Source organism: Trichoderma ghanense (genome assembly GCF_004382785.1).
Source record: "Trichoderma ghanense strain CCMA-1212 chromosome Unknown scaffold_0, whole genome shotgun sequence".
Classification (NCBI taxonomy): domain Eukaryota; kingdom Fungi; phylum Ascomycota; class Sordariomycetes; order Hypocreales; family Hypocreaceae; genus Trichoderma; species Trichoderma ghanense.
In genome coordinates, this window is record NW_027395663.1 from 2,219,489 (window position 1) to 2,245,970 (window position 26,482).

Consider the following 26,482-nt stretch of genomic DNA (forward strand, 5'->3'; position numbering starts at 1 on the left):
TTTTTTTTTTTTTTTTTTTTTTTTTTTTTTTTTTTTTGCTTGGATACGAAGTATGATCATGATTCTGGGATATGGTCATGGCTCTTTTTTTTTTTTTTTTTACGAGATTTCTCACTCGGAGCATGTTGGGAGCATCCGTGCATTGGATTTGCTGGATAAGTAAGTTGTGTGTGTGTGTGTCATGGGATTCTTTTGGATATTTGCGCACGCGTTGTATATGCGTTTTGATGAGAATGATCTGGATGGTTTGAAACGAATGGGCGTGTGTGAAAGATGGTACTTACACATACACGGGCGGGATAATGAGGGCCATGAAGACGGAGAGGTGAGGGAGCATCCACGTCAATGGCAAGAATCCCGTTGACAGAACATGATACAAGATACGATTCACTTAGATTGCTACACTCTTCACACGAGATCACTTGTTTTGTTTTGATATGCAGCCCTTTGCACCCACGTCTTCCAAGTCTTACACGCAGAAAGACGCTCCTCACTCCTCTTATACGTGATTCAGACACCCCTCAGCTTCCTCTCCTTCTCTGATCAACTCAAAACGCACTTCCTCTGGCCCGACGACAGACACCCGCAAACACTCTGAATCACTGCCCCGTCAAGCAGCATAAAGAACGCTTCCGCCGACACCACGGAACTCTTCTGCTCTCTCCTCTCCCGGCTTCCTCCGGCTCGACAGCTCCGCCAACGTCTGCTCTCCTCCAAACAACAACTCACTCACACAGCCTTCCAAAGCGGACAGACCCTCGACCTCGAATATCCTCAACTTCACGCAAGACAGCCTCATCATCATCATCATGACCACCCCTCCATCCGCATCCTCAGGCTCCTCATCCTGCAAATCCAAGTCAACCTCCAACGAAGTCCCTCCAGAATATCTCATAACATCAACATCCTCCCTCCCTCCCCTCCCAACCACAGCCTTCCCCTTCCCACCCCAGCCCCAATCCTCCAGCATGCCGACAACCAAACTCCTCGACCCCTACGACAACATCCCCCCCTGGACACCTCCACAGCAGCGCTCCCCCTCCCAGACAACCAACCAAGCCGGCCCATCCTCCGACCAGCAATCCTCATCAGCGCACCTCCTCCACGAGCAGCGCCTCTCAACAAGCCTCAACATTCTCCGCCACACACAACGGACCCTCCGCCAGCGCCACGACGAAGCACTCACCCACCGCGCCCATCTCTCCGATCTCATAGTCCGCTCCGCATGGGACCTCTTTTCTCAGAGCCCGCTCGGCTTTATGCGTCACGAGATGGACATTCTCACCGACTCCTCCTCCTCCTCCACCACCATTACTGCCATCCTATCGGATAAATCGCCCGTGGGCATAGGCAGCAGCGGCGGCAACTTGTCGACGCGGCAGGAGAGCGACGCCTGGATGAAGAAGCTCGACAAGCTGCGCCATCTGAGGGACGACGAGGAGGAGATTAGACACAGGCTCGGGAAGATTACGCGGCAGATGGAGACGGCGAGCGCCATGATGCGCGTAGGCTTGGCGGAGCAGAGGGCTGCGTTGGCGAGGAGCGATGCGCTGGTCAGGGGGGATCGGTATCGGTTCCAGAGGGGGTTCGTTCAGCTGCCGACGATGGCTTCGTCTTGTCGAAAGGCGGACGGAAGGGGGAACGGAAACAATGCAGGTACCAAGACAGCGGCTCCTGCTCCAAGGAGCAGCTTCTTTGGTTGGCCGGTGCCAGCTACTACTTCGTCCAAGGGAAAGCAAGCTGCCGTTGGATTGGAGGATGAGGATAGCAGTGGATTGGATTCTCCGAGGGAGTGCCAGAACGAATGCTGTCGGCATTTCACGTCTTGAGAGTGGTGGTTGGATTGACCCGGGGTTTTTGGCTGTTGNGGGGGGGGTTGATTCGCTGGGTCTCGGGCTGGAAATGTGAGGGCATGAACCTGAGCTCGAATCGAGCAAGAGGAACTTGTTTTGAAATTTCTTTGCTTTTCGTAGCCTTTTGAGCAAGAGAAAACTTCTCTCATAATCCTTAGCTTTCCATATATTAAACAAGTCTAATACTCCGCAACAAATCACACCCACCAAACAACCCGCCCTCACCAACTCATCAACCCCTTCCTCCTATCAAACCCTCCCCTCAACTGCCTCTCGGGCTTCACAACCTTGCCCTTCAAGACCGTATACCGCACCAAGTTCTCGCAATCCTCCGGCCTCACCCTCGCCAGCCAAATGCACTGCGCAGCGCCCACGTCCCCCTTCTTCTTCTTCTCCTCCCCTTGTCCCTCCGCCTTCTCACCATCGCCATCGTCCTTGGCCGCAACAGCCTCGGCCACGCCCTCGGGCAACGGCTCGTCATCCTTGCCAAACGCATTCGGCCGCCGATACACCATCACGTTGGCCGAATACTTGTGCCCGCCGACGTGGCTGATAAAGTAGATCCCCACGCCGCCGGGCCTCTCGTCATGCAAGTCCCGATACAGGCCCAGCGGCCGCAGATGCCGCTCCAGCTCCTTGCGCAGCAGCGGCGCGCTCTGGCCGCAGCGCGCGTCGCGCGTCCTCTGGCTGCACATGAGGATGACGGCGCCGTGCGGGCACGACTCGAGCGTCAGGGGCGGCAGCGAGGGGGCGTCGGGCGGGCTGGGCAGGGAGGAGGGGATGAGGGACTGCCAGGGGGTCAGCGGGGACGACGTCGTCGGGGCGCGGTTGACGACGTCGGCGATGAGCTGGGGGACGTTGCGCGGGTGGACGTTGTGCACGAGGGCAAAGGCCGGGAGGAGCAGGGCGGTGGTGGGCTCCGAGTAGTCGGTGGTGTCGTGAGGCGTCGGCAGGTTGGACGCGGACAGCATGAGTCTCTGTTTGCGTATAAAGTGTCAGCGTCAGCCTCCCCATCTCATCTCATCTCATCTCATCTCATCCACCATATATGTATCTCTTTCTCATCTCACTTCACTCCTCCTGCTCCTCCTCCTCCTCCTCCTCCCCCATCTCACTCCTCATCAACTGCTGAAGAAGAAGAATCACGTCAAAACAAGACTCACCCCGTTCGTAACCCCCCCAACCTTGTCAATCGCCTCCATCACGCTCCCCTTCTCATCCGCCACATCCCGCACCCAGTCCGTCTTGCCCGTCCCGACGAGCACATGCGTGCTCCACCCCTTGACGTGCCCGTACAGCACGTCCTCCTCGTCCACCTTGAAGCCGCGCGGGTACTTGACCGAGCAGCTCTCGCAGTCGCGCAGGCACTCGTCGCCGTCGGCCTCGGGCCGCGTCCGCGGGAACAGCGCCTCCATCGGCGCCGGCCCCGAGCCCGACGCCGGGCCCGTGATGGCGCTGGCCACGCCGCCGGGGACCGCGCCCAGGACGGAGCTCACAAGGGATTTCAGGGAGACGGCCATCTTCTGCTTGACGGGCATGCGCGATGTGCTGCTGCCGTGGCCGTTTGTGTCGGTGGTGGACATGGTGAGAGGAGGAGGAAAGATCCGAGGCAAGGCCAAGTGGATAGCAGAACCCTTTGTTTTTTTCGCCGCTGATGTATTTTCTCTTATTAATGATGCTTGCCTCAAGTCATTCCACAAAATCGGGAACCAGAATCAACAAGGAGAGCAACTTTTTTTAAATAAATCAATCAATCAACAGATGACCAAGCAGCTCAGGGTCCTCCCCAACCATTCAATCCATCCTTTTCCTGCTCCTCGCCCACCCCCAAACAAACAAACAACCAGCTCGGATTTAACGAACAACTACAGTGCCCCTGGCCATCCCACCCCGACTTCCCTTATCAGATCCGGCGTCTCGCCCTCGGAACGATCCAAAGGCCCGCTAATAAAAGCCATGGATACACGTAATTCGCGAAAGCCAATCAATCCAATCCCCTTTCCCTTGGTAATACCTTAGTATTCTTCCTCTCCAGCTTCCGCCGGCTTGCCTTGCCGGCGCTGCGGAGGCGGCTCGCCCTAAACGGGGAATTTCAGTCATCAAGTGAATTCCATCCATTGTTGCCATGTACCGTTTTATGTCCTCAGAGATCCTCCTCTGCATTGCGTCGTCATTGTCATCTCATATTCCGCATGCTATACCCAACCAGGTGCCATTACCAATAAAACAATGATCAAAGCCGTTTCTCTCATTCGTCTGTCTCTTGTTTCCAAACCTCTCGACACGTAATCATCGTTTAACCCTTTCTGAATAACCAGACCATCCCCACCGCCGCCTTTCTCTGTTCCCGTTTTCGCCGACATCTCCGAGCTCGACATGCCAATTCGCCGGCCGACATCCCGCCCACTTGACCTATCAACTCACCAGCATTTCATCATCACAACGGTAAATGATTTAATACTTTTCAGCCCTGTCGAAATTGTCAAAAACCGTCAGCAGTCTTCTTGTGCGGATGAGTGTTTCTAGCTGTTACTCACAATCCGCCGAGAAACATGTGGCCCCGCCATTACCGACAGAAGACAATCCGCACCTTCAAGCCGAACTTGCGTTGACATTCAGCCACATCTCAAAACACTCACGACTTTTGGACCAAGCTTCTCATCAGCCAGTCATTTCCGCTGTTCAATGTTCGTGTATTAGACTCCACAAGATGCCTATATGCGCAAGAATTAGACCCAGACAACCAAACACCGCTGAGAAGCCGCAACTGAAACCGCATTACGCACATCGGCCGCACCGCATCGCATTCATTAAGCGGGCCATTCTTTGTTCCTCTCTTCTGTCTTTCTCTGTCTTCAGATATTCTTCTTCCTCGCCTCATTATACCCATCCTCGTCGCTATCAGACTCATCCTCATGCCCACCCGCCTCCATCTTGACCTTGTCAGACTTCTTCCGCCTGTCCTTCATCGCCTCTCGAATCTTGCGGCTAGCCTCATTGAATCCCTCCTTGGAATCCAGCGTCGTAAACCCGCTGATGGGGAACCCGCTGGAGCCAAAGCCACCGCCCGAGCTGTTGGACCGGCTCCGCGATCGCGACGGCGGCCGCGTTGAGAAGATGCCGACCCTGCCAATGTTACTGAACGAGTCGTTGCGAGGCAGCAGGCGGCTGGATTGCGTCGTGCTGCGCCGTGACAGCGGCGGCGGCGTCTCCGCCTCGACACCCGCGCTGGACTGGTCGCTGTCTCGCCGAGCGCGCGCCTCTGCGGACGACGGCGCCTGGGTTCCTCCCGTCTCCACCTTGGAGATGTCGGGAACCAGCCGTGTCTTTTCAAAGTCGGGGAACATCTCCGGCCCGAGCGTGTTGATCAGGTCCGTCACCTGGGCGCTGAGCTCCGCCCGTCTCTGCTTCAGCTTGTGAATGTTAAAGTCGGACGCCGGAACCAGGCAGAGCACCAGCGGCCGCAGCGACTTGAAAATGTCCATGCCGACCTCGCCGAACCGCAGCGCGGCAATGGATATGACCATCCACGCCACCCAAGTAGCAAAATACACCAGGATCAGGGGCACCCATTCCGGCAAGTAGCCCCAGAGACGGTCGTACCACGCCCTCCACACGACGATGATCGAGTAGAAGTGGTACAGCGTAGGTGCCAGTCCGCAGGCGACGAGAATCTTCCACGTCGCCATGACATCGCGTCCGCGGATCTTGACTGTTGAGCTCGCCAGCGCTGCCTTGGCCTTGCGCCTGCTGATGATCTTCGTGGCCACAAAGACAGGCGAGAACAAGAGGAGGCCGGGAACCGTGCAGAGGAAGAGCACCAGCAGCTTGATGGAGCGGTAGATGAAGAGCACAATGACCTTCCAGATGGACATGGTGGCGTACTGCACCTGATGGTCCTTGAGGTTGAGATAGCGCAGCTGCGAGTTGTACTCCTTGACACTCTTGGACAGGCTGGTTATCCTCTCGTCATTCTTGTAGCGCTCGTAGCCCAGAGCCAGGCGACGGTTCAGCTCCACCACCACCGGCAGCGGCAGCTTCTTGCCCGTGGGGTTGTAGAGTCGCCGCGCCGCCTGGATCATCATCAGGGTGTCGTAGTCCGGAGCCGAAACGGTGACGGAGCTGAGGGCTTGGTAGACGGTGTCTAGGACCTGGCCGATGGCCTCTCGGCGCTGGTTGTTGCGGTACATATCCACAAGGTGCCGCGGGATCTCAAACGGCGCGCCAAACTCAATGACGGCGCGCGACCGGAACTTGTGCGGGTGGAAGTAGTTCATGCCCACGGGCACAATCTTGAGGCCGCAGTCGGGCGCCTCGGCCAAAGCTCCCAGGGCCATGATGGCGACGCCGGCCTTCAGCGGGAGAAGCTCCGAGCGATCGTGGCTGCCGCCTTCGGGGAAGATGCCGACGCAGCCGCCGTTCCTCAGACGCGCAAAGACGGCCTCGTACACCTTGCTCTGGTCGGTATGCGGCGCGAGCTTGAACTTGGTCCCCTGGTATCCCGGCGCCGGGCCGTTGACGGACTTGTTGGTGAACCGGCCCTCCTCGTCAATGTCGTCGCGCCCGGTGAGCTGCTGGAGAGCCAGCTGCGTCTTGAACGGCCGCTTGATGCGCATCTCCTCGGGGCTCAGGATCTGGTCAATGTGGACGCTCTCGCCCGACGTCTTCTTGCCGGGCGGCAAAAACAGCATGCCCTGCGGCTCGCCCTCGCCCTGACCGAACTTGGTGCCCACGCCGCGGATCAGCGTCGGGTCGTTGATGGGATCTGGGAGGTAGATGAGGCCCGTCGCGGGCTTCGCGGCGTCCTGCGCTCGGCCGACGGGGACGGAGCCGACCTGGCGGGATCCCCAGCCGATGAAGCCGTGGACGGACTTTTGCGCGATCAGGAGGGATACTCGGCGGTTGGCGTCGAGGCGCAGTGTGCGTTGTAGGAGGATAGCGTCAACAAACTATCATGACGAGCCATGTAAGCAAACAAGCCTGACTGTCGCCTTTTGCCCTGGACTAGGCGCAAAGCGAGCATCGCAGAAAATGGACCTCATACCTGGTTCGCGTGCGGCGCCGCCACAAAGAGCACCGGTCCTGTCTGCGGAACCCTCCACGAGCCGCGCGGCACGACTTCTCGAAAGAATAGGTTGACGAGGTTGCCCATGAAGTAGAGGAACAGGTCGTATTTCCAGTTGACCATCGGATAGAGCTCCTTGGCGACCTGCTGGTTCTGTCGAGTCTGCTGATTCTGCTGCGACAACTGCTTCTGCTCGTTCTCCCGGTTCTGTTGGGGCTCCTCCACCGACACCTCCTTCGGCTCGGCCCCCGCCGCGCTGTCTGCAGCTTCCTGCGAAGCCATGGCTGCAGCGCCTTGTTGCAGCTTGCAGCTGTCTTCTGTAGTTGTTTATCGGTTCGTCTCGTATAGCTGCCAACGTTGCGCTACCTGACCTGGTCCCGAGTCTTTTCTTGTCACCAACGAGAAAATAACGCTGCTCGCCGCTCAGGTCGAAACGCTGAATGAATGATTAGAGGACCCGGATAGCTCTGTGTGTCGAGCTCGCGAAGAGAGAGGAGGAACGAGGAGGATGACGAGAGAAAAAAAAAAAGTGGACGAGATCACCCGCAGCTCGAAGCTTTTTAGACCAAAAACAGGAATGGATGACGATTCCGGCGCGAAGCGGAAGAGGGGCTCTTTGCGCCAGCAAGGATGAGGTAAAGATGGCCGCTTGAGCTTGTGATTTTGAAAGAGGGGTCCGTATAGGATAGGCAGCTTTTCGACTGAGAAAAGTAAGGGAATTGGAGGAGATGAAGAGGTTCTCAAGCAGGAAGAATCGAGGCAGTGGAAGGGAAAAGGAAGAGGAAGAAGGGCCGCGGTAGGGAAAGAAAAGGAACAAAAAGGAAGCAAATCCCCCGTCGACCGGGGCATCACCAGGTACCTCACTCTACCTCAAAGGTACCTCCCCAAGCTCCCTTTCCCCCGCTCTCGTCTCCCCTCTCCCCTCTCCGCATGTACTTGTACTCGCTAGCTGAATCGACGCATCAAGAGCGCGCCACTTACAGAGGCCAATTTCACCACCCATGGCCAACACCTGAAAATGCCGTCAAACCACCTCACAATTACTACAGCGCAGCTACCACCTGATAGCAACAAGCTACAAGGGGGGAAGGAAGCTCAAGCTTGAAGCGTAGAACCACGCACAGTAAAGGTACCTTCCCTACCGTAACCTCGGACGGACCACCGGCAGAGAAGCTTGCTGGACACTCCCTGTCTGTCTTCATAGGGCTGCTGGGAGAAGACAACAGCATGGACTCCAAGCTCAAGAATGATCTTGTCTCATCTCGTAGGAACGCTGTCTCGCCACTCATCTGGGGTGAGAATCAGCCCCAGAGAAGAACAGAAATGCTTCTTATGTGAATTTGTTTCATATCTGTCTCTTCCAACGCAAGGAGACTAGCAATGCTTCCAATTCTGTCTCTCATCACGCAAATGCAGGATATTGATCTCAAACAAAACAATAAGATCGTCCATGCTCGCCCAACTCTAATCAGCAACCCTACCCTCTCATACCGTGCCTTGTGCTGAATGCAGAATCCATGTCTATGCAGGATCTCGTTAAATCTGCCGTGAGCTCTAAGAAACTCTAAACAAACTCATCCACACCAGCATCATTTCCATCACGTAACAAGTTGAAGCCGCAAGAAACTAACTCTTATTGTATGCTTCTTTGCCTTTGCCTTCAGTGAGTTCGAGGAGGACACAGCGTCCGTAACCGCGACCGGCACTGACCCCGAGACTATTTCGGTCACCAGAGATTTGTATCAAGTCTATTCGCATTCACCATTCACAGACGTCTAGACATTCTATCCACACGAGCAGAAAGTAGCAATACTCGCAAGAAACCTGCACGAGATGCAAACCCATACACGAGTCTTGCTTCGTCTTGCTTCATTATGACATACCATTACCACTGCCATCACCACAACTCGTTCTAGGCAGAACAAAACGATAGCTACTTCTTCGCCTTCCTCCTATTGTTCGCCCTCTTCTTCTTCCCCTCAGGTACACTCATCGTCCCCCCCTCCAGCTCCCCCTCCTCAATCTGCCCCTGGCTCTCCAACTCCTTGAGCTTCTCCTGTCCAGAGATGAACATGGTCAGGTCCCGGTTCATCTCCTTCAGCTCCGCATTCTCTGCCCTCAGCTCCTCCAGCTGCTTGCGGATCGCCTGCACATCCGCGTCCAGATGCTCGATGCGCTTCATTAGCCCCTCGTTGAGCCGCTTCTCCTCCTGCAGCGACTGGCCGAGGCTCCTGGCGAGGTTTTCGCCCCGCTTCGCCTTGGTCCTCTCGCGCTCGAGATCGCGCTCCACCTGCGGGAGCGTCTCCCGGCTCAGAACCTCATATTCCTTTTGCAAGGCTGCCTGCTGTTCCCGCGCTTCGGACGCCTCCATGACCGCCTTCTCGGCCTCGGATGCGTACCTTGACGCTTTGCTAGCGCTCTTGCTCACCATTTCCTCGTAGTAGGCCCGCTGTGACTCGAGCTGGCTGCTTATCAAGTGGGTATATTCGAGCCCAATCGTCTCCAGCTTTGCCCGCGGAACCATGTCTTCATCTGCCCCTTCGCCGTTGGCTGTGTGAGTGCTTCTGCTTGGTAGCTCAACAACCTTGCCGTCGCCCTTATCGCGAATGAGACGATGCACCCACATGTCGCCCGCATAGTCCCAAACATGCTGTGTCTCCAGCTCCAAAGCGAAGCAGTGCGCCGTGTCCTTCCAGTGATCCTTGGCGTGTCCCCCTTTGTAGCGGCCGCAACCCAAGTAGCCGCATATCAGGCAGATCCAGAGATCGTCGGCACAATCACAGACGCTACACAGATTCGAGACCGCCCCTCCAAAGGGCTGGCTGTAGGGATTTGAGGGATCCCGCTCTTCCGAAGGGTTCGTAAAGCGACAAACCGGGCATCCTGCTCCTTTCCAGCGCTGTAGGCACGTGCAGTGGAAGACGTGGGAGCACGGCACCGTCATCAATCCGCTCGTCTCGTCCATCCGCTCCAGACAGACGGGGCATGTTGGCAGCTCCACAAGATTCGGGGTTGGAGGTGGGAAGGGCTTCAGGCTGTTCGAAACAGCTGCCGAGGAGGATGCCACGGAGTAATCGAGCCCCCGAGATAGGCTTGGGGTTTCGAAAGTGATGCTCTTGACGAATACCACATGGCAGGCTTGTGACTGTTCATAATGTCAGCACAGGTCATCGAAGCAGAAAAATGACAGTGTACGGTGGTGATTGGACATACCCCCATAGAGTTGAATATCTTGCCGTCATACTCACGCCTCCACAGCTTCGCCCGCTTGCTATCCCGGAACTTGAGCAGCACCAGATATCGATTCATCCGCGAGGTCATAACCATGCGGCAGTGGCTGATGTCTCTCTGCCATCGTTCTCCCAGAAAACCCAGAAAGTCTGCCGGCGTCATGTAAGCCGGGACGGCAGGGATGCACAGCGTGGTGCAGTCTTGCGCGTTCTCGGTTTCTTCTGCCACCTCGGTGTTGGAGGTAAGCCCGGGCGTCTCTTCTCCCTCTCTGTAGAAGTGTACAATGCCCCATCCGACCTCGGTATTCTTGCCCTCGAGCTCGACAAACTCTGCCTTTGTCGCCGTACCTGCGCCGCTAAATGATGGTCCCAGAGCGGGTGCGGCAGATGGTCCGGCGCCAGCAGCAGATTTGCTGCCTTCTCCTCCAGCCATGTTGCTATTGTATAACCAGTCGGGGTCCAGCGTCTCGATACTGATGCGCCCAAACCTCCAGTCTCGGACCGCAGTCTGCGGTTGCAAGGCGGCTGTCGACGATGGCGGTGGAAAGCTGTTCACTCGTCCGAGCAACTGCCGCTCCGGCAAGCTCTTGGTCTCCCGTTCGCCGTTGGCCGTCGGTGGTCGCGGGGTGCCGCAGTCGATGACCCCGGGCTTCGAGGTTGCGCCAATCTCCGCTCTGCGCTCCAAAGCCGCCCAGGCCCCAAAGGATATCCGCCTGTTTCTGTCGGGCGTCTCGGTATTGCGCGTCGCCGGGCGGGGAGGTCGAGGATGGGCGGGGAGATCGTCGAAAACGCTGGTTTCGGTCGATGGCAGCCAAATATCCCGGCGACTCCGCGCCTCGAGCGCTTGATCACCAGCTGCAGGGTCTTCGGTCGGATAGAGCTCGAATTTGATATGGAAGAAATATGAAGTCATCTCCAAAAACCCGATCTCGACATCCTTGCAAGGCTATTCGTCGAAGATGGGCAAGCTGCCCAAAACAGGGCGATGGTTGGACCGAGGTAAGTGACGGGAGCTAACGTCGTATGACGAAGCCTTTCTATTGGCGTCAAGGCGGAAAGAGTTGTCTGATCGGAGGCAACTGTTTTGGAAGCCAGCAGTCAAACATGGCGGCGCCTGTCGAGCATCTAATATTCCAGGTCAAGAGCCCATTTCCAAGACCTGGGTGGGTAATGGTTATAAATTGTCGGAAGCTTTGCGAAGTGTGCCGAAGATGGCGGGTCGTGGTGGCAACCCCACTACTAAGAGGCATGTGACGCATCACCCCGGAACGCGCTCTTGCGTAAACTCCCGGCATACAAAGCATTCATTTTACAGATTTCACAATAGAGAGGGAGTTTATGAGAGAGTGCATGCAAAGTACGACCAGTCTAAAAAGACGGTCTACAAGTTGTATTGAAGTGTGCCGCAATTTAGGCAACACTAAAGTGTGCTAACATAAGATATTGATGACCACTGCAAATGGCCAAGTTCCCATATTTGCCATGAATTCCCAAAAACGCCGAGTCGTCCAACCAATCATAAGAGTGCCATCGTGAAGAGGAGGTGCATTTACTGGCCACCACGGAGACGGAGAACCAGGTGGAGAGTGCTCTCCTTCTGGATGTTGTAGTCGCTCAGGGTACGACCGTCTTCCAGCTGCTTACCAGCAAAGATCAGGCGCTGCTGGTCAGGAGGAATACCCTCCTTGTCCTGAATCTTGGACTTGACGTTGTCGATGGTATCAGATGATTCCACTTCCAGGGTAATCGTCTTACCCGTCAGTGTCTTGACGAAGATCTGCATACCACCACGGAGACGGAGGACCAAGTGCAGGGTGCTCTCCTTCTGAATGTTGTAGTCGCTCAGAGTACGGCCGTCTTCCAGCTGCTTTCCAGCGAAAATCAGGCGCTGCTGGTCAGGAGGAATACCCTCCTTGTCCTGAATCTTTGACTTGACGTTGTCGATGGTATCGGATGATTCCACTTCCAGGGTAATCGTCTTACCCGTCAGTGTCTTGACGAAGATCTGCATACCACCGCGAAGACGGAGGACAAGGTGGAGTGTAGACTCCTTCTGGATGTTGTAGTCGGAGAGGGTTCGGCCGTCCTCAAGCTGCTTGCCAGCAAAGATGAGACGCTGCTGATCCGGAGGGATGCCCTCCTTGTCCTGGATCTTGGACTTGACGTTGTCGATGGTGTCGGAGGACTCAACCTCGAGAGTGATCGTCTTGCCGGTCAGGGTCTTGACGACTGAAGGCAGTTGTTAGCAACTGGCTGCTTGGTCACACGAGGCAAAACAGGAAAACTTACAAATCTGCATACCACCACGAAGGCGGAGAACCAGGTGAAGGGTGGACTCCTTCTGGATGTTGTAGTCTGAGAGGGTTCGGCCATCCTCGAGCTGCTTTCCAGCGAAGATGAGACGCTGCTGGTCAGGGGGGATGCCCTCCTTGTCCTGGATCTTGGACTTCACATTGTCGATGGTGTCGGACGACTCGACCTCGAGGGTGATGGTCTTGCCGGTGAGGGTCTTGACGAAGATCTGCATGATGGCGACTTGGTGCTGTTCGCTGTTGAGACTGGAGTATTCGAAGATGGAGCAAGAAGATGCGCTGTTAACGGCTATTCCTTAGGAGATGGAAGAGAGAGGTATGTGAGGGTATGGAGGGAAAGAAGAAAAGAGGAAGAAGTTGGCTGACGATGGGCAGGAAGAGGTCCTTATGTAGGAATCGAGGGGAGTGGCAGCCTGAAGGGGGCGGTGACCGTTTGGCAGGTGTGAGCGGCGAAACGAGGGGAGCGCAGTGACCAACCGGTGACTGCACGGGCCCCGTCTTGCTCGCCTTGGGGGGGATGTCACTGGCACGTACCGCGGCGGGTGAGTGGTGGCAAGTGCCCCCAGTCATTGATTCGTCAGCCAATAGCCCCGAGAATGATCCAGAACCGTCCGGGGAAAGCGCGACACTGTCGGTACCTCGTCCGCGCGCAGCTCTGCGATAAAACGCAAAGTACCGGTGGGCCCGAATCCGGATAAATCACAGCCAGGCGCTCACTAGGGGCTACAGGTGCTCCCTGGAAGGTGCCTGGCCACAGCGGACAGTCAGCCTGGCGAAGCGCGGGTGGGGCTTATCGCAGCGGCAGCCGTCCAATAGCGGACCCCGCTGGTGTGTCATCCGGGCAACCGTGAGCGCAACAGCGCTTTTGGCTGGCAATCGTCGCTTGTTTGCGCAGCTTGCGGCTCATCACCGTGGCGAGTATGTACGTACATGCGATCAAGGAGGCGAACAAAGAGTGCGAGAAAAAATTTATCAAAGCATTGCCATCCAGCCATTCTCTGCCTCCGGTTCACTGTCTGGAAAAAAGATTGCAATATTGATTATGCAGGCCCGACTTGCCGCCTTTCGACCGAGATGCTGCACTCTCTTCCTTTGTCACTCGTACCATCGCGTTATCGGACCAGCGGTCCGCATCAGTGACGTAGTTGCGCTGCCGAGCGCCGCTGCTTCATCCAGGCGCGGCAACGTGTGAACTGCTGCTAGGATTTCGCATAACTGCCTCAGAACCATCGCTGCTCGTGCGTCGTTGCTTTCAGTCTAGTCCATCATCTGCTTCCCTGGTACCAAGTCGCAATTTGGCCTCATCCTCGCGCTTGCCTGGGGTCCAGGAACAGGCAGGAATCTTCCGCTCGAGTCAGGCTGTCGTCATCCGAGCAAGGGTCAAATGCAGCAATTGCATCACCTCCGCGATTCTCACCTCAGGAGGGGCCGAGACAAGCGGGGCCGCCCTTCACGATAAGCCATAAAGGTGCCTGTTGCACGGTTCGAAGATGCTGCGTGGTGTTGAGAATGCCAAATGAGATGGTGTCGAGGATGACAAATGAAGGTTCGGGTGTGCTACGACGATGGCGCTGGGCTCCTCGAAGCCAAAGAATATGAGCCATTTGCTGGATATGCTCGAGTTGCTGATAAGAAAAGGGCGACTGTAGGCCAAGGCTGGCGAATGTCGCTATGAAGCGCCCCTGCCTTGTCTCTTTATCGTCTATCCGAGGGTCGGCGATACCGCGGAAATCCTCATTCTCTTCTGAGGCTAAGGTATCATGACAAACTTCCGTGCTCCAAGGAAGCCAGGTTTTTCGGGATAGAACGAGAACTTCTATCACCCTAGTAGCGGCTCAGGTAGATCCCAGGCGTTGCGGACCAGAATGATCTAACAGCAGCCTCCATGTTACAAGCCTGTAGTTGAAGCTACTATTGGTCTGGCTGTGCAGCACAAGACCCTGGCGATCCCGCCCTGCCAAGCAACACTTCACCTTACGTTCCTACTTACGATCTGCCGGTGGCAAATAGCTTAAATGATCTGATATAAAAAAGGCAGGGATGTGATCATTCCTCGGCAACTCAACGGTGCGTAAGTATGTTGCTAGATACGAAGTATCAAATGCTCATCGCAGCACTGGAGTCTCTCAAATTCAACTCTTCGATAGCGCATTGCAACCCGTCCATGAAACTGCGACCCAGCTCTCATCTCCAAGGAGAAAGCGCAAAGAAAAACCGGAGCATGTGTTGCATGTGATGCAAGAGAAAATCAAGAGAAAATATATAGCAAATTGTCCGAGCTTTTGAACCATCAAACTCCTTCCCAGCCGTATCCCTGCGACACCATCGTGTCTCCCAAGCAATCAAATTTCCGAACCGGGCCGCGCCTCTTTCAATAATTCTTTTCCCTTTCCGAACCAGCCTTGTATCCTATCCGCTTTGTGTCCTTCTTCGTAGGTGTTGTTCTTCGTCCTTTATTTTCGATTGCTGCGGCTCTGCTTGCCGTGCTTCAATAGCATCCAACGTTCTCAAAGAGGCATAACCGCTTCGCCTCGTGTGGGATCGCAAATGACCACCCAAGTCAAAGACCATCACGCCATGTCCTTCCGAAGCAGATCCAGTGGGAGCTGTCTTCCCAAACTTCAGTCTTTGCGGCAACGTCGTTTCTTCTGTGGCTGGAGTTTCTCGTAATCTCCCTCATTGCGGTTGTCGTTGCCGTCGTTTCCAACCTTTTGGTCAATGAAAACCTCAATGAACTGCTGGATTCTAGGAGTTGCCCTATACTTCTTGAGGAGACTTTCCAAATTTTGACACCTTCTACGCAGCAGTGGATAGAAGGCCGACGAGTCGTTGGTTAGGCCCCTCTGGATGACCCGGAGCAGAGTCAACAAGCTTGAGATGCTCTCAGCAGACTCAGCGTCATAAAGAAGGGCGTGGCCATAAAGATCTCTTGAAGATATGTCTTTGACGCCCATGAGCTTGTACAGAAGGATCTCAGCCTGGTCCAATTGGATGAGCTTTGGTCCATCCTCACAGGCTCTCTTGAAGAAATCGAACGCCTTCCAGTCCAAGGCCTCTTCCTCGCAAGCTTTCTCAAGTTTCTCGCGTAAAGCCGACTTTGATCTTTTGCGCACAGTAGTGAATGCCAGCTTGTCTGCTAAAGCAGCCCAAGCAGCGTGGGTCGTCCCTGGGAGGCTGTTCAAGACGGAGATGATCGTAGCATAGCTTTCTTCTGTATCCATATCCTTCCACGGTTTACACCCCAAGAGGCTGTCCAGCAGAGACGGAAGAAACTCTTCTTGAACGACAGCATCGGCGCCAGCTTGGAACAGACAGGGCTCCTTGAGGAGAGTCTCCCGTGGCATATCTTCCTCACCGTCGGCGCACAAGAAGCCATGTTCGTTGAGGCGGATGACGGAGGTCTTGTTAATAGTGATATGGCCCTTGGTGACGAGATAGTCGAGGGCGTGTCTTTGATTGCGAATGTAGGCATCCATCATGTGTGGATGGAGATGGGTATTGATAGAGAATTCCGTTGGCGAGCCGGCCGTCTTGGGACTTGAGATGAGGCAGTATGAGTGGGATGGACTGACGAAGATTGTATTGACTGGATGAGGTTGTACTTGGAAGACTTGTTGCAAAAGAGATTGAAAGAGGAGGCGGAATGGATGTGTAGAAGGAAGAGAAGAGAAGGAAGGGAGAGAAACTGGCCGGAATATATAGGCTTGTTGAAGTTCCCTGTGGCCTCAGGAAGCAAGAGCGTGGGCATAAGAGTACGGGCCAAGTGCACAGCAGATGCACGCATCACATAAAGTAACCTCGCTGCCAGCTGTCAAGTGAGGGCATCAACAAGAACCTCACCGAGATGATTCTCCTATGCTTCTTCCAGCTTGCCAGCCGTAGCGCTTGCATCAATATGAAGAATGTTGCGTATCCCCGATTATCCTAGCAAGTGATACAGGCTGTCCCCCTCGATGAAGCCTCTCAGGGTCTATGAGTGTGTTATACAGTTGTAAAAGCACTTAGCTCTTCAAGTGCTGTCTTGATCGAACCTCTACGCCTCGTCACAGATTCAGACGCTTTGCTTATCACTACTTCGCAACTGATCAAACATGCTTCTCGGCTAGTTTAAGCGCCTTCTTCCTCTCACTTCCCAGTCGCTGTAAAAGAGACCAAGTGCACACGCATCTTACAATAGTACTCAAGCCTGTCTCTAACATTTCCCAGCAAGGGTCTTGGTCCTGGATCTGTATTGTTGAGGTTGTGGCTTTGAGACGTTTAACATAATCGTAAACGTACCTACTTTCGACCCCAATACTCAAGCATTCTAATGCTCATCCCAAGGCCAAGCTGAACGCTACCAACACGAGCGCTACATAAATGTACGCAGGCATAAATATATAACCTTCTTGCTCCGACAAGATACCACAGATTTCCCTTCCTCTAGGGATTCAGCATTTCCTTCTCTCGCCGAGCTCTTTCCTTTCTCCTTTGATCTCATCAGTAAATGTCCCTACTGCGCGCGGATACGGCTCAGGACACCAACACGCCATTCGCCCTCCGCGCCAGACGCTTGAGAGAACTTGATAATGCGACATGAGCGACTCAAAGGGAGCCCGTCTTCTTAGGACCGCGATCAGTACATGCAGGATCAATTACTACGCAAACCTCGACTCACAACTTCAGAGACAGCCTTGCGGCTTCGCCCAATGGGCCGATATACGAGATGCTTTGTACAAGTCACATTCATCATACTCGAGGCTGCGTCATGCGACACATTTGCTTCCATTAAGAATAGTCAAAGCCTTTTTTTTATTCGTGGCATACCCAGCCATCGCACCCAACTGCCTAACTGGTCAAGGCATGTCAAATCATCCCGCTCCATCCAAGGCCAGGTCGAAAGCTTTGGCCCAAGGCGCCTTATACCATGCATGTTCGTCTATGCTGCATAGCCACTCGCCGTAGATTCCAAACCACTGCATCATGCAACATTGATCCCATAACGAACATAGTCGAGAGTGTCCACCTCTCCGCCGCAAAAAAACAAAACTGAAAATATATCAAACCGCAAGATTCCCGTGTCTTAAAAAACGATGAGCTGCCCGAGATGGAGTAAAAGTCCGGAGTAAAAAGATCGAGAGAGAGAGAGAGAGAGAGAGATAAAAGGAGAGGTCTTCTTCTTCAAGTCATACATTCGTGGAAGAAAGTCATATCAAGCTCGTAAGACATTCCGCAATAACGTCGTGTTGCATGGCGGCGGTCAACCAATGAAGAGAATAGAAACGCTAAGGTGAAGCAGATCGCGAGCTCAAAGGTCGTTCTCAGAGATTTATGCAGAGAATCTTATCTCAACGCCGTCGCTGAATGACTGTGAAAAAACATGTTCATGTGAAAGGAAAGTCGTGAAGTATGATGAAAAAACGATGGTGACGAGCCGCGTCTAAATGGGCCAGTCGCTACGAGACGACGATAATAAGAGGTTGAAACAGAAACGATTAGGAATTAGTTGGCCCGAATAACAAGCTTCGACAAGAACTTGTTTGAAAGCGAATCAAAATCGTAGCGGTCAAACTTGGCTTCTCTCCGGGTCCGCAGGTAAGCCTCTGTAGAGCAGAGTTCGTTAGCATACAGTTCGTGTCCACCAGGGTCATGTCAGACGGAACACAGAGGGTGCAAACTTACCATGCTTGAGAACATGCTGTCGCACCTCAGTCATGGCGTCACAGACGGCAACGTTGTTGTGAAGCAGGTGGCCGTGCTCACGCGTGTCCCAGTCGGTGAAGGCCGGGAGCTTCTGAGAGATGGCGTGGAAGAGGCCCACAATAACACCGACAGGGGTTGTTTCCATGTCATTGCAGAACTTGTTCACCGCCACGGGGTCGGGCACGCGGTAGTGGCAGTCGAACTGCATCTCCTCCCACACGGCGAGCAAGATGGACGCCAAGAGGAAGATGGTCGGCCAGTTCTTCATCTTCTCGCCGCTGTAGACACCCGAGTAGAGGGCAGAGAGCTCCTCCAGGATGTCCTTCTGCAGCTCGCGCCACATGTCAGCCAGAGCACACTTAATCTGGAAGTTGATCATGACAGGCGCAACGGTGCGGCCGTAGTACTTGGAGTCCTCGTCGTCGATCTGGCCGCCAAGGGGCATCTCGGATCCCTGGCTCTCGACCATGGTGATGTGCATGGTCAAGTTATAGGCAAGGACCAGCTTCAGCGCCTTTCGGATGACGGGCATCTTCTCCTTGACGTAGTAGCGGTGGGCAGTCTTGAGGATCTCGGTGATGAAGGGAGTGCCCTCGAAGTGGTCGTCGATGAAGTCCTCAAACGGGCCCTCGATGTGCTTGTCGAGGTACTCGGAAAGAGCGTCGATGCGGATGCCCTCGGCACCTACATCGAGCTTCTCTGTCCGGGTCTCAAAGTCGATGGTGTCGTTGGTAGTGACATACGACTCGACCCACTCGACAGAGAAGCAACTGTCATCGGCAACGAAGACCTCGCGGACCATGACGGGCAGGGCAAAGCCGTAGCCATGGGTGATCCACATGAGCGTCTCCTTTTGCGCAAAGCCCTTGACGTTGTAGACGGACACTCCACGATCCATGTGCCTCTCGTAGTCGGCCTTCCAGTCCTTCATGAAATAGCCAATGTCCTTGATGTCGATCCGCGTGCAGGGAACCTGCCAGAGGCGAGCGTGAGACGGCTGGCATCCAGCGCATGGCTCTCCCTTATCGCAAGTCTTCTTAAGGAATTTGCATCGCAGGCAAGCACGCAGCTTTCTTATCTCGCTGGCTTGCTTTCGCTGCTCTGGCAAAAGAGGGCCCTTTCTACGGCCCACCTTCTTCTCGACAGATCCATCCTTCTTTCCGTTGGAGACGCGCCTGACGACGGTTTTGGGTGCCTTGGCAATGGGACTCTTGCGGATGCCCGCACTCCCAGCACTCCTCCTTGAGGTGGTGCTGGACGATGAGGGAGACACCGAGCCCGCTCCGCTGCCAGGGCTGTGGCGGGTGGACGGCTCGCCCTTGAGGGAGACCGGGGCAGCTACCGCGATAGGGCTGTGGACGTGACTGTGGCTGTGGCTGTGACTGTGGCTGTGGCTGTGACCATGGGCATGGGCATGGCTGTGGCCGTTGTCATGGTGGTGATGGTGGCCATCAGCCGAGTAGCAATTGCGGTGGCCGTTGTTGTGGTTGTCGGCTTGGCCATCAGAGTCTGGTGAGAAGGGCGAATAGGGAAAGGGGGCGACTTCCTCAAAGCTACCGATTTCGACCGAGTTGCGGCCGTCGGAAGAATCCGAGTTGGTCCTCAAATGCAGAGTCTGGGAGGGGTTGAAGATGGCGGCACTGGGCGTAGGCTGGAAGAGCTCGTGGCCGGGATGTCCCCAGTCCACCATTGCCCAGCCATCACCAGAGGATGAAGACGGTAGTGAGAGCACCTCGAGGTAGGTTCCAGTAGGCGAATTGCTGCCGACGGTCGGCAGCCCATCCAGCTGCAGGGTGTTTTGAAAGTCCTGCCAGTTTCCCATTCCTGCGCCTCCCCAGTGCATTGCGTGTGCGGTATCATCCAAAGCAGGCATCGAGCTGAAGGGCGACTCAAGCAAATGTGTCTGCATTGCAGCCTGCGTCGTGGCCGGTAGGTAGTCGACATGATGGTATCCAGAAAAGGTATTGTTGAAGTTCAACAGGGAATCCTGGATGTACTGCGTCAAGTCGTGAGCAGGCAAAACCTGGTGCTGCTGCGCCGCGGAAGCGGCCTGTTGCTGATGGTGGTGAAGAGCCCAGTCGGTCAACGGGTTTGTGGGTTGCTGATAGGGCGAGTGCTGGACCGGCGAGTGGTGACTGTGAGGGCTGGACATGTGTGAGAGAGGCGAGTTTGGGTGGTATTCCTCCGGGGAGCTGCCTCGAGCTCCCTGAGACGAGCCGGCGTTGGCGTTCATGTCGATGGGCAGATTCCACGAGCCGGAGACGAGGTTAGACGCAGGGCCAGGACTTGAGTGAGCAGTGGTCGATGTCGAGTAGCTATACGCAGCAGCCCGGTCCCGCTGGTGTTGTTCGTAGGTCAGATCGAGTAAGGCATCGCCCCCGCCGTTGACATTGTAGTCGAGGGTCATTCTGGGGGAGGAGAGAGGGAAGAGAGGAACAATTCAAGCGGAACGCTTGGATGCGAGCAAAGGGCGTCTGTATTGTATCGAGATCTGAGGCGTTGACACCGCTCTTTCGTGATGTTTGCTGGCACTGGGCGCTGAGAGGGATGCTCGGGGATTACGGCGGGGAGAGAAGGAAAAAAAAGGAAGAGAGAAGGGAAGCGTCCGGGGTGCGAGAGAAACGAAACGGTTTGCTGCAGGCCAGCTGGACGGCGCTATGGGACGCTTTTTCTGGGTGCCTAGAACGAGACACGGGCGCCAAGTCAGTCAGTCTGTGAGTCGGATAAGGTCGAGAGGGTGATAGTCGATGGATGGGACAGTCACACAGTCAGTTCGGGCAAGCAAGCAAGCAAGCAAGCAGCATGAAGCAGACAAGTAGTGCCGTTACTGTATATGCGACTGTATGGCGACTGTGCGTGCTACTCTGGCGGTGGTATGGCGTAGCAGAGTAGCAGTCAGTCAGTCAGTGACGGGATCAATATCGCGAACTGAGGACTGTGAGATGGAGGGGACGCTGGGCGGTTGGAGTGGGTGGTCGGCGGGTTGGCATGATTTGGAGGCATCGCGGGCGGGGGGCGTCGCAGGCGTGAAGAGGCGGTGAGCCCAGTCGCCCAGCCCCGGGCCGGGACGAGCAGCCAATGGGCGCCGCCAAGGCACATCTGCAGCTGCACAGCGGTGGGGCTGCCGGCCGGCGATCCAGCGAGGGCCACAGCGAGGGCCCCAGCGAGCCACAGAGGGCCCCAGAGGACCACAGAGGGGCGCGGAGGGGTCGCAGCGGGCCACCAGAGGGGGGACAGAGCGCTATAACCCTCCAGGGCAGCTTCCAACAATGCACTGTGTCGCCGGGCTCGGACGGCTTGCGCGTCTGGCACTGTGCACCCAATGCTGCGAGCCTATGGCGCCACCACATCTCATTCCTCTCCAGCTCGACGTCCACCAATGGGCGCAATGGTTCGCTGTGAGAGTGCTGCTGGAACCGTCCTTCGCAAGCTGCATCCCACACTGTGGTGTGCTATCTGCTCCTCCATTCTGCACAGTGTCGGGGGCTACGTGTCCGCACGTATCGGAGCAGGAGGGGCATCGGGGGCGAGACACCGCAGGAGAGAAGGGATCAATCCGAAGGGTCCTTCCTTCCTTGCCAGCAGCTCCCCAGCATCCCGACCGGGGCAGGGAGGCTGTTGCTTGTCTGCTCCCATCACCTTGCTGGTCATGATACAGTACGTGCGATAACTGCGTCCATTGCCTGAATATGCTTGTAGCTACATCCACACCTTTACAGGAGCACGAAGCAGCCGTTTGAGCGTCTGTGCTTTTCGTGCTACTGCTAAACTCAAGTCCGAGCTGCCCGCCCTAACCTAATCTAGCGGGGATCCCGTCCCTCGACTCGCGCTTGACGGACCGCGACGACGACTTGAAGCCATCGCGGCCGCAGAGAAGCGCTGCAGTAGCATCGTTTTTGGGCGCGGAAAAAACGGAGCGACGTCCTGCATCATGACTCTGCCGAGCACTGGCTGCTGCCGCTACTGCCAACATGTTCAGATACTGAGACGCAGACCAAGGAACGGCGTTCCATTCCGGAGCCCGTCGTCTCTTGCGTGCGCCAGATCTGGGCTGCCACGTCTTTTGGCACGTTTCCACATACGAACAAACGCCTCATGCTGCACATGCGCTCCGTACCAGTACATACGATACTGTACGTCCATACGCGGGTTGCTTCAGACCTACATACGTGCTCTGAACAGCACATCGTATACCATCGCCCCCGTGGTCCAACTGGCTCTACGCGATTCGAGCAAGCCACATCAAGCTCCAGCATCTCCTCCACCCACGGCTCCCTGTCAAGGTTCCATTGCAGCAAGGGTTCATCGGAACGGCAAGAAAAACTCAAAGCGACAGAGAAGAGAGATGTGAGAGAACGCGTGAGAGAGCCCGGCGAGTGGACACGAACCGGCGTCGTCTGGCTTCGCAGCAGATTCTTTTTGGCTTCTGGACAGGGAGCTGCCCCCGGCCTTGACCAAGCATGATACTGACTGAGGATCCAATAGCATCGCGCCATGGATCAGCGAGGAATCAACAACTGAGGACGGCCGGCTTCCCTGCTTAGCCGCCCCATCCGTCCCCAGAGTCCCGGGATCCCGTCGTACACATGCCATCCTCTCACTCGCTGGCCGCTGATGCATTGCCTGGTCAAGCGCGGCAGATGATTGATGCGCTGTCAATTTGTGGCGTGCACACCAGAGCAGCTAAGACTCCAGCTAAACCCTTATCACCGACCAAGGCCAGGGCCGATGCTTGAGATCTGCTGCTCTGCTACGCGGAGTCCGAGTGGTACTCGTACGAATTGAGTGCGAAGTGCTGTACCAAGTCAAGTACGCGAAGTCGTGCCACCATTATGCGGACAAAGATGGGCTTGCCACGGCGCTCGCGTCAGCCGTTGACCAGTCGGGTATGCCATCGACATCACCTTTTGCAACACCGTGTGTTCTCGTACATGCACGAGGAGCAGCCTGCCGAGACCCTCTGCCCTGTGCCACATGAACGTCGTGGGATACACGTACCCGTAGACGTTCGTACATACATGGTCGTTGATCTGAGCCAAACCTCATTCCCCCCTCCTCCAGCCTCGCCTCCCTTGCCTGAGGGCCAATCCCCCTACGAGCTACACCACGCCTGGGCAAAGCGAGTTCGAGACATACATGCAATCTCAATTTCTCTGTGGCAAGGCTTGCAGCGACAAGGTGAGCCCAGGCAGAATCCAGCTAGATCGGTATTCACCTACACTTTGGTGATCGATCATCATTGAGAGATGCATGCGGGTGTCCCATGTGCCCTTTTTAGAGTGCTTGATCTCAATTGCTGCATCCGGTTAACCCTATGGTGGACATTGGCCGGACCATTGCACAGCCAAGGGGGGACTCGGGGACTTGATCCAGAGACAAGGGAGTGTTTGACGTATTGGATGCTGGTCTTCGGGTATTAGCTACCGTCATCTGCGTCGTTCTTCTTAGCCGGTGTTGATGATGCAGGCAGCATGGCCTATTCGACCGAGTATATGCCCAGCAAATGGTACACGGCCAGCAGCGCGTGAGCCGCCAGGAATGCAAGTACTGGTCAACAGCTGCTTACAAGGATTACAATGTGTGCCTCGGTGACGGCCGGGTCGTTGCAATATCCAGCCAGCAACCGTCCTGGATCAGTCTTCATCATGGTGATGTTGCCAGCACTTCGACCTACTCACAAGCAACGAGGACTTCCGACCATCGAATGCTTGCCTTACAACACCACACGAGAGCCTCACCATCTGGCCCCGCTGGTCGACAATCAAGTCATTCTACTCCGTAACGCCGCTGCCGACGGTGCCCCATCCGTGTACGTGAGCAACACGCCGCGCGCGCGTCTGCTCTAGTGCTGGCAATTGTCATGCATTCGCATATGGCTCCAACAATGCCGCGTTTCTACTGCTCCTCGCCTGACTTTTGCTGCCAGATTCTTGCTCCCTCGCCACTCGACTGCCCGCAAACGCTCCGCTGCCCAACCGCCGTGGCCCCCTGCAACAGTGTTTGCACGATGCCTTGCCCTGCCCTGCCCTGCCTCTCTTTTTCCTTGCTGCTGCTAGCTGCAGCGCCTCTTCAAACGTGCTCGCTTTAGCCAGACTGGAGCGCACGATCTCGTTCTATTTTCTGCTACGAAGCCCTGCTCCTACTAACAGGGTCTCCCTTCCCTGGGGAGGCGAGGACCCATCGCCAGCCACCGGAGTCGGGAGGGCCAGAGCGCCAACGCCAAAACGCTTCTCCGCTGGGCAAAAGAGACCTGGATGAGCAACGGACCCTCTGAGATGCTTCCAAAAACGCCCTCTTATCAGACTAGCCAGCAGGAGACTTCCACAAGCAGTCCTCGGCGAACGTGTCCCGGCCCAACCCCGCCTCAGGCTGGTGATGTATGAGTGTTACATTCTGCCCTCGGCAGTCTGAGACACAAGATCACATTACCCACTTTGAAGATCTGGGAGAATTGGACAAGAGGCGAAGGAGAAGCCCGCCCAGGAGCCGACTGGGGGGTCCTTGCACAGACAACAGGTCTCAAACTTGGCGGCTGGTGATAGGCGTCCCAAGCTTGTTGAAGGGCTTTCGACTTGGACTCACCAAAAGGAGAACCGATAGGACGTTCGGTTGATCCATATCTTTGACAAAGGGCCTATTTCCCCCCTGGTGATGTTGCCACTGGGTTTTGTGATGGATGAATGGACCTCCCATCTTATCCCGGTTGGAAGAAGCAACATGTGAAGATTTGTTGGCAGGGGTACTCCTGCTTGTCCCATGACAGCTTTCCAGGCCAACGCACATTCCGATGCCACTTATCGGGTCTTGATCATGGCTTGACAATCCGAAGCGGTGCTCGCCCATGACGTTTCTCACATGAAAGTCATCCCGAAAATCGGAGTATCAATTCTAGGAAGGTCCGACATCTTTGTCAACTCTTGATATCAGTTTACTCAGGGTGAGTTCTCATGGTCCTCTTCGAGGTCAAATTCTCTTGCCGGCCGCATCGCCTCCTGGACTCAGGATTTCCGGCGTCGATAGCCCTCAAGGTTTGACCAGCCCCACAAGCATCATGACTCGAGACGGGCTTTGTTCCCTGTCATCCGTCATCGTGCGACTCGGCAATGGGAATACGATTTTGATGCTTCATCGTACGGATACAGAGCAGTGTGGTTCTTCGGATGAGTCCGGCCTCTGAGCCACAGTCCATGCATTCTCAGTGTGGAGAGACGATCAGCTTGTCGACAGATGATGGACTGACTTCCAGGGTTGGCCTTCTAGAAGGAAAAGCAGTATCGCTAGCAGTACATGTAGCTTCCATGGCCAGGGATCGTCCGCTGGTAGGATGTAGAACTACGATTCTCGTTGAGCACCTGGCACCTAGCAGCCATCAATGACAGGCATCAGGATGCCAAGTTCCCAACCGTCTGGGTATCTCTTGACAATGAGAGTTTTGGATATCCGTTGACTGGCTTTTCTCTCAACGGGGATGGCCATTAGTCTAGCGTCAAGCGTGTAGTTCTCACGACATGTTGGTTTCGTAGACTGAGAGTCACTCATGAAGTACTTGATGGCGATACACAAGCCTTATAGTAACTTCGTCTCTGATTGAGCAGCAGAAGGGGGCGCAATCGGAACGCGAAAAGAACAGACCCTGAAGTTCTAGCAACAGCTCTAGCTTCCAGCCATGTCCCAAACCGCTAAGCAAACCTCATTGAATGGCATTCAAATAATCGCCACTAACGGTAAGCTTCAAATGCTAAAGCCACACGGCATTCAACGTTAGATTCAAGCCGTGCCTACAATCTTTCAGCTGGTCGGGGAGCCACATGCGGTGGCTCTCGCCGGGGTGTCGATAGCGCAAAACTGACAATATCTCTGTACAGCTTCGCGTGCCATTTTCCCCGATCCTTGACTCAGCCTCACCAAGATTTCGTCCATTCTCGAGCACTAGTCGTCAGCCTCGGCAGAGCCAGGAGGTTGAGCTCTCGGAAAATGAAGCTACAAGCATCTAACAGGGAGAACAGTCAAAGTGGGCGTGTGACTGAAGAGGGGCTGCGCTATTTTGCTATCCGGGATATTGCCGGCGACAATGCCAACGGCCTCGACCTCGTCTTCCCATTGTTCTGTTGCTTGTACGGGCCTGAAGCCGTCCGTCTACCTGATACTGTGAGAGCTGAGAGCGTGCCTTTCCCGAGGGCCGCTTGTCAAATAGGAAGCTCAAAGCGCCAGCAAGGTGGGAGGATGAGCGGGGTTGACGTTTGGCTGTCCTTGTCCTGCTAAAAAAAGAGGACAAGGCCCTCGAGTTCCGCATGATGAAATCTCGAGCACCTTTCCGAAGCCGTCCTCGAGTAGTCTTCA

The 26,482-nt window shown here is 55.4% G+C and overlaps 7 protein-coding genes across 7 annotated transcripts in view; 3 read left to right on the plus strand and 4 right to left on the minus strand.

Moving 5' to 3' along the window:
• The window catches only part of CCMA1212_000757 (uncharacterized protein), a gene marked incomplete at both ends in the record, with an annotated part of 2,170 nt that extends 341 nt beyond the window's left edge, over positions 1-1,829 (plus strand). Inside the window, one exon of the mRNA XM_073698214.1 lies at positions 748-1,829. Coding sequence (XP_073563216.1) covers positions 748-1,829 — 1,082 coding nt within the window. The remainder of the gene's footprint in view (positions 1-747) is intronic.
• A 245-nt stretch (positions 1,830-2,074) lies between these two features.
• Positions 2,075-7,921, minus strand: CCMA1212_000758 (uncharacterized protein; the record flags this gene model as incomplete). Its single annotated transcript, XM_073698215.1, has 6 exons — positions 2,075-2,830; positions 3,017-3,401; positions 4,740-6,802; positions 6,898-7,228; positions 7,783-7,867; positions 7,915-7,921. The coding sequence occupies 6 exons, from the start codon at positions 7,919-7,921 to the stop codon at positions 2,075-2,077; spliced, it is 3,627 nt and encodes a 1,208-aa protein (XP_073563211.1).
• A 930-nt stretch (positions 7,922-8,851) lies between these two features.
• On the minus strand, positions 8,852-11,061 carry CCMA1212_000759 (uncharacterized protein; the record flags this gene model as incomplete). Its single annotated transcript, XM_073698216.1, has 2 exons — positions 8,852-10,063; positions 10,132-11,061. The coding sequence occupies 2 exons, from the start codon at positions 11,059-11,061 to the stop codon at positions 8,852-8,854; spliced, it is 2,142 nt and encodes a 713-aa protein (XP_073563212.1).
• Positions 11,062-15,081: 4,020 nt separating this feature from the next.
• CCMA1212_000760 (uncharacterized protein) lies at positions 15,082-15,936 on the minus strand (the record flags this gene model as incomplete). Its single annotated transcript, XM_073698217.1, has 1 exon — positions 15,082-15,936. One exon carries the CDS (start codon positions 15,934-15,936, stop codon positions 15,082-15,084), a length of 855 nt encoding a protein of 284 aa, XP_073563913.1.
• A 2,005-nt stretch (positions 15,937-17,941) lies between these two features.
• Positions 17,942-20,550, minus strand: CCMA1212_000761 (uncharacterized protein; the record flags this gene model as incomplete). The annotated part of the gene is made up of 2 exons (XM_073698218.1): positions 18,122-20,550; positions 17,942-18,042 (listed from the first exon to the last, which is right to left on the minus strand). The coding sequence occupies exons 1-2, from the start codon at positions 20,547-20,549 to the stop codon at positions 17,942-17,944; spliced, it is 2,529 nt and encodes an 842-aa protein (XP_073563912.1). The 5' UTR covers position 20,550.
• A 670-nt stretch (positions 20,551-21,220) lies between these two features.
• On the plus strand, positions 21,221-21,544 carry CCMA1212_000762 (uncharacterized protein; the record flags this gene model as incomplete). Its single annotated transcript, XM_073698219.1, has 1 exon — positions 21,221-21,544. One exon carries the CDS (start codon positions 21,221-21,223, stop codon positions 21,542-21,544), a length of 324 nt encoding a protein of 107 aa, XP_073563915.1.
• A 2,482-nt stretch (positions 21,545-24,026) lies between these two features.
• On the plus strand, positions 24,027-24,755 carry CCMA1212_000763 (uncharacterized protein; the record flags this gene model as incomplete). The annotated part of the gene is made up of 3 exons (XM_073698220.1): positions 24,027-24,033; positions 24,069-24,337; positions 24,549-24,755. The coding sequence occupies 3 exons, from the start codon at positions 24,027-24,029 to the stop codon at positions 24,753-24,755; spliced, it is 483 nt and encodes a 160-aa protein (XP_073563914.1).
• Between the last annotated feature and the right edge of the window lie 1,727 nt (positions 24,756-26,482).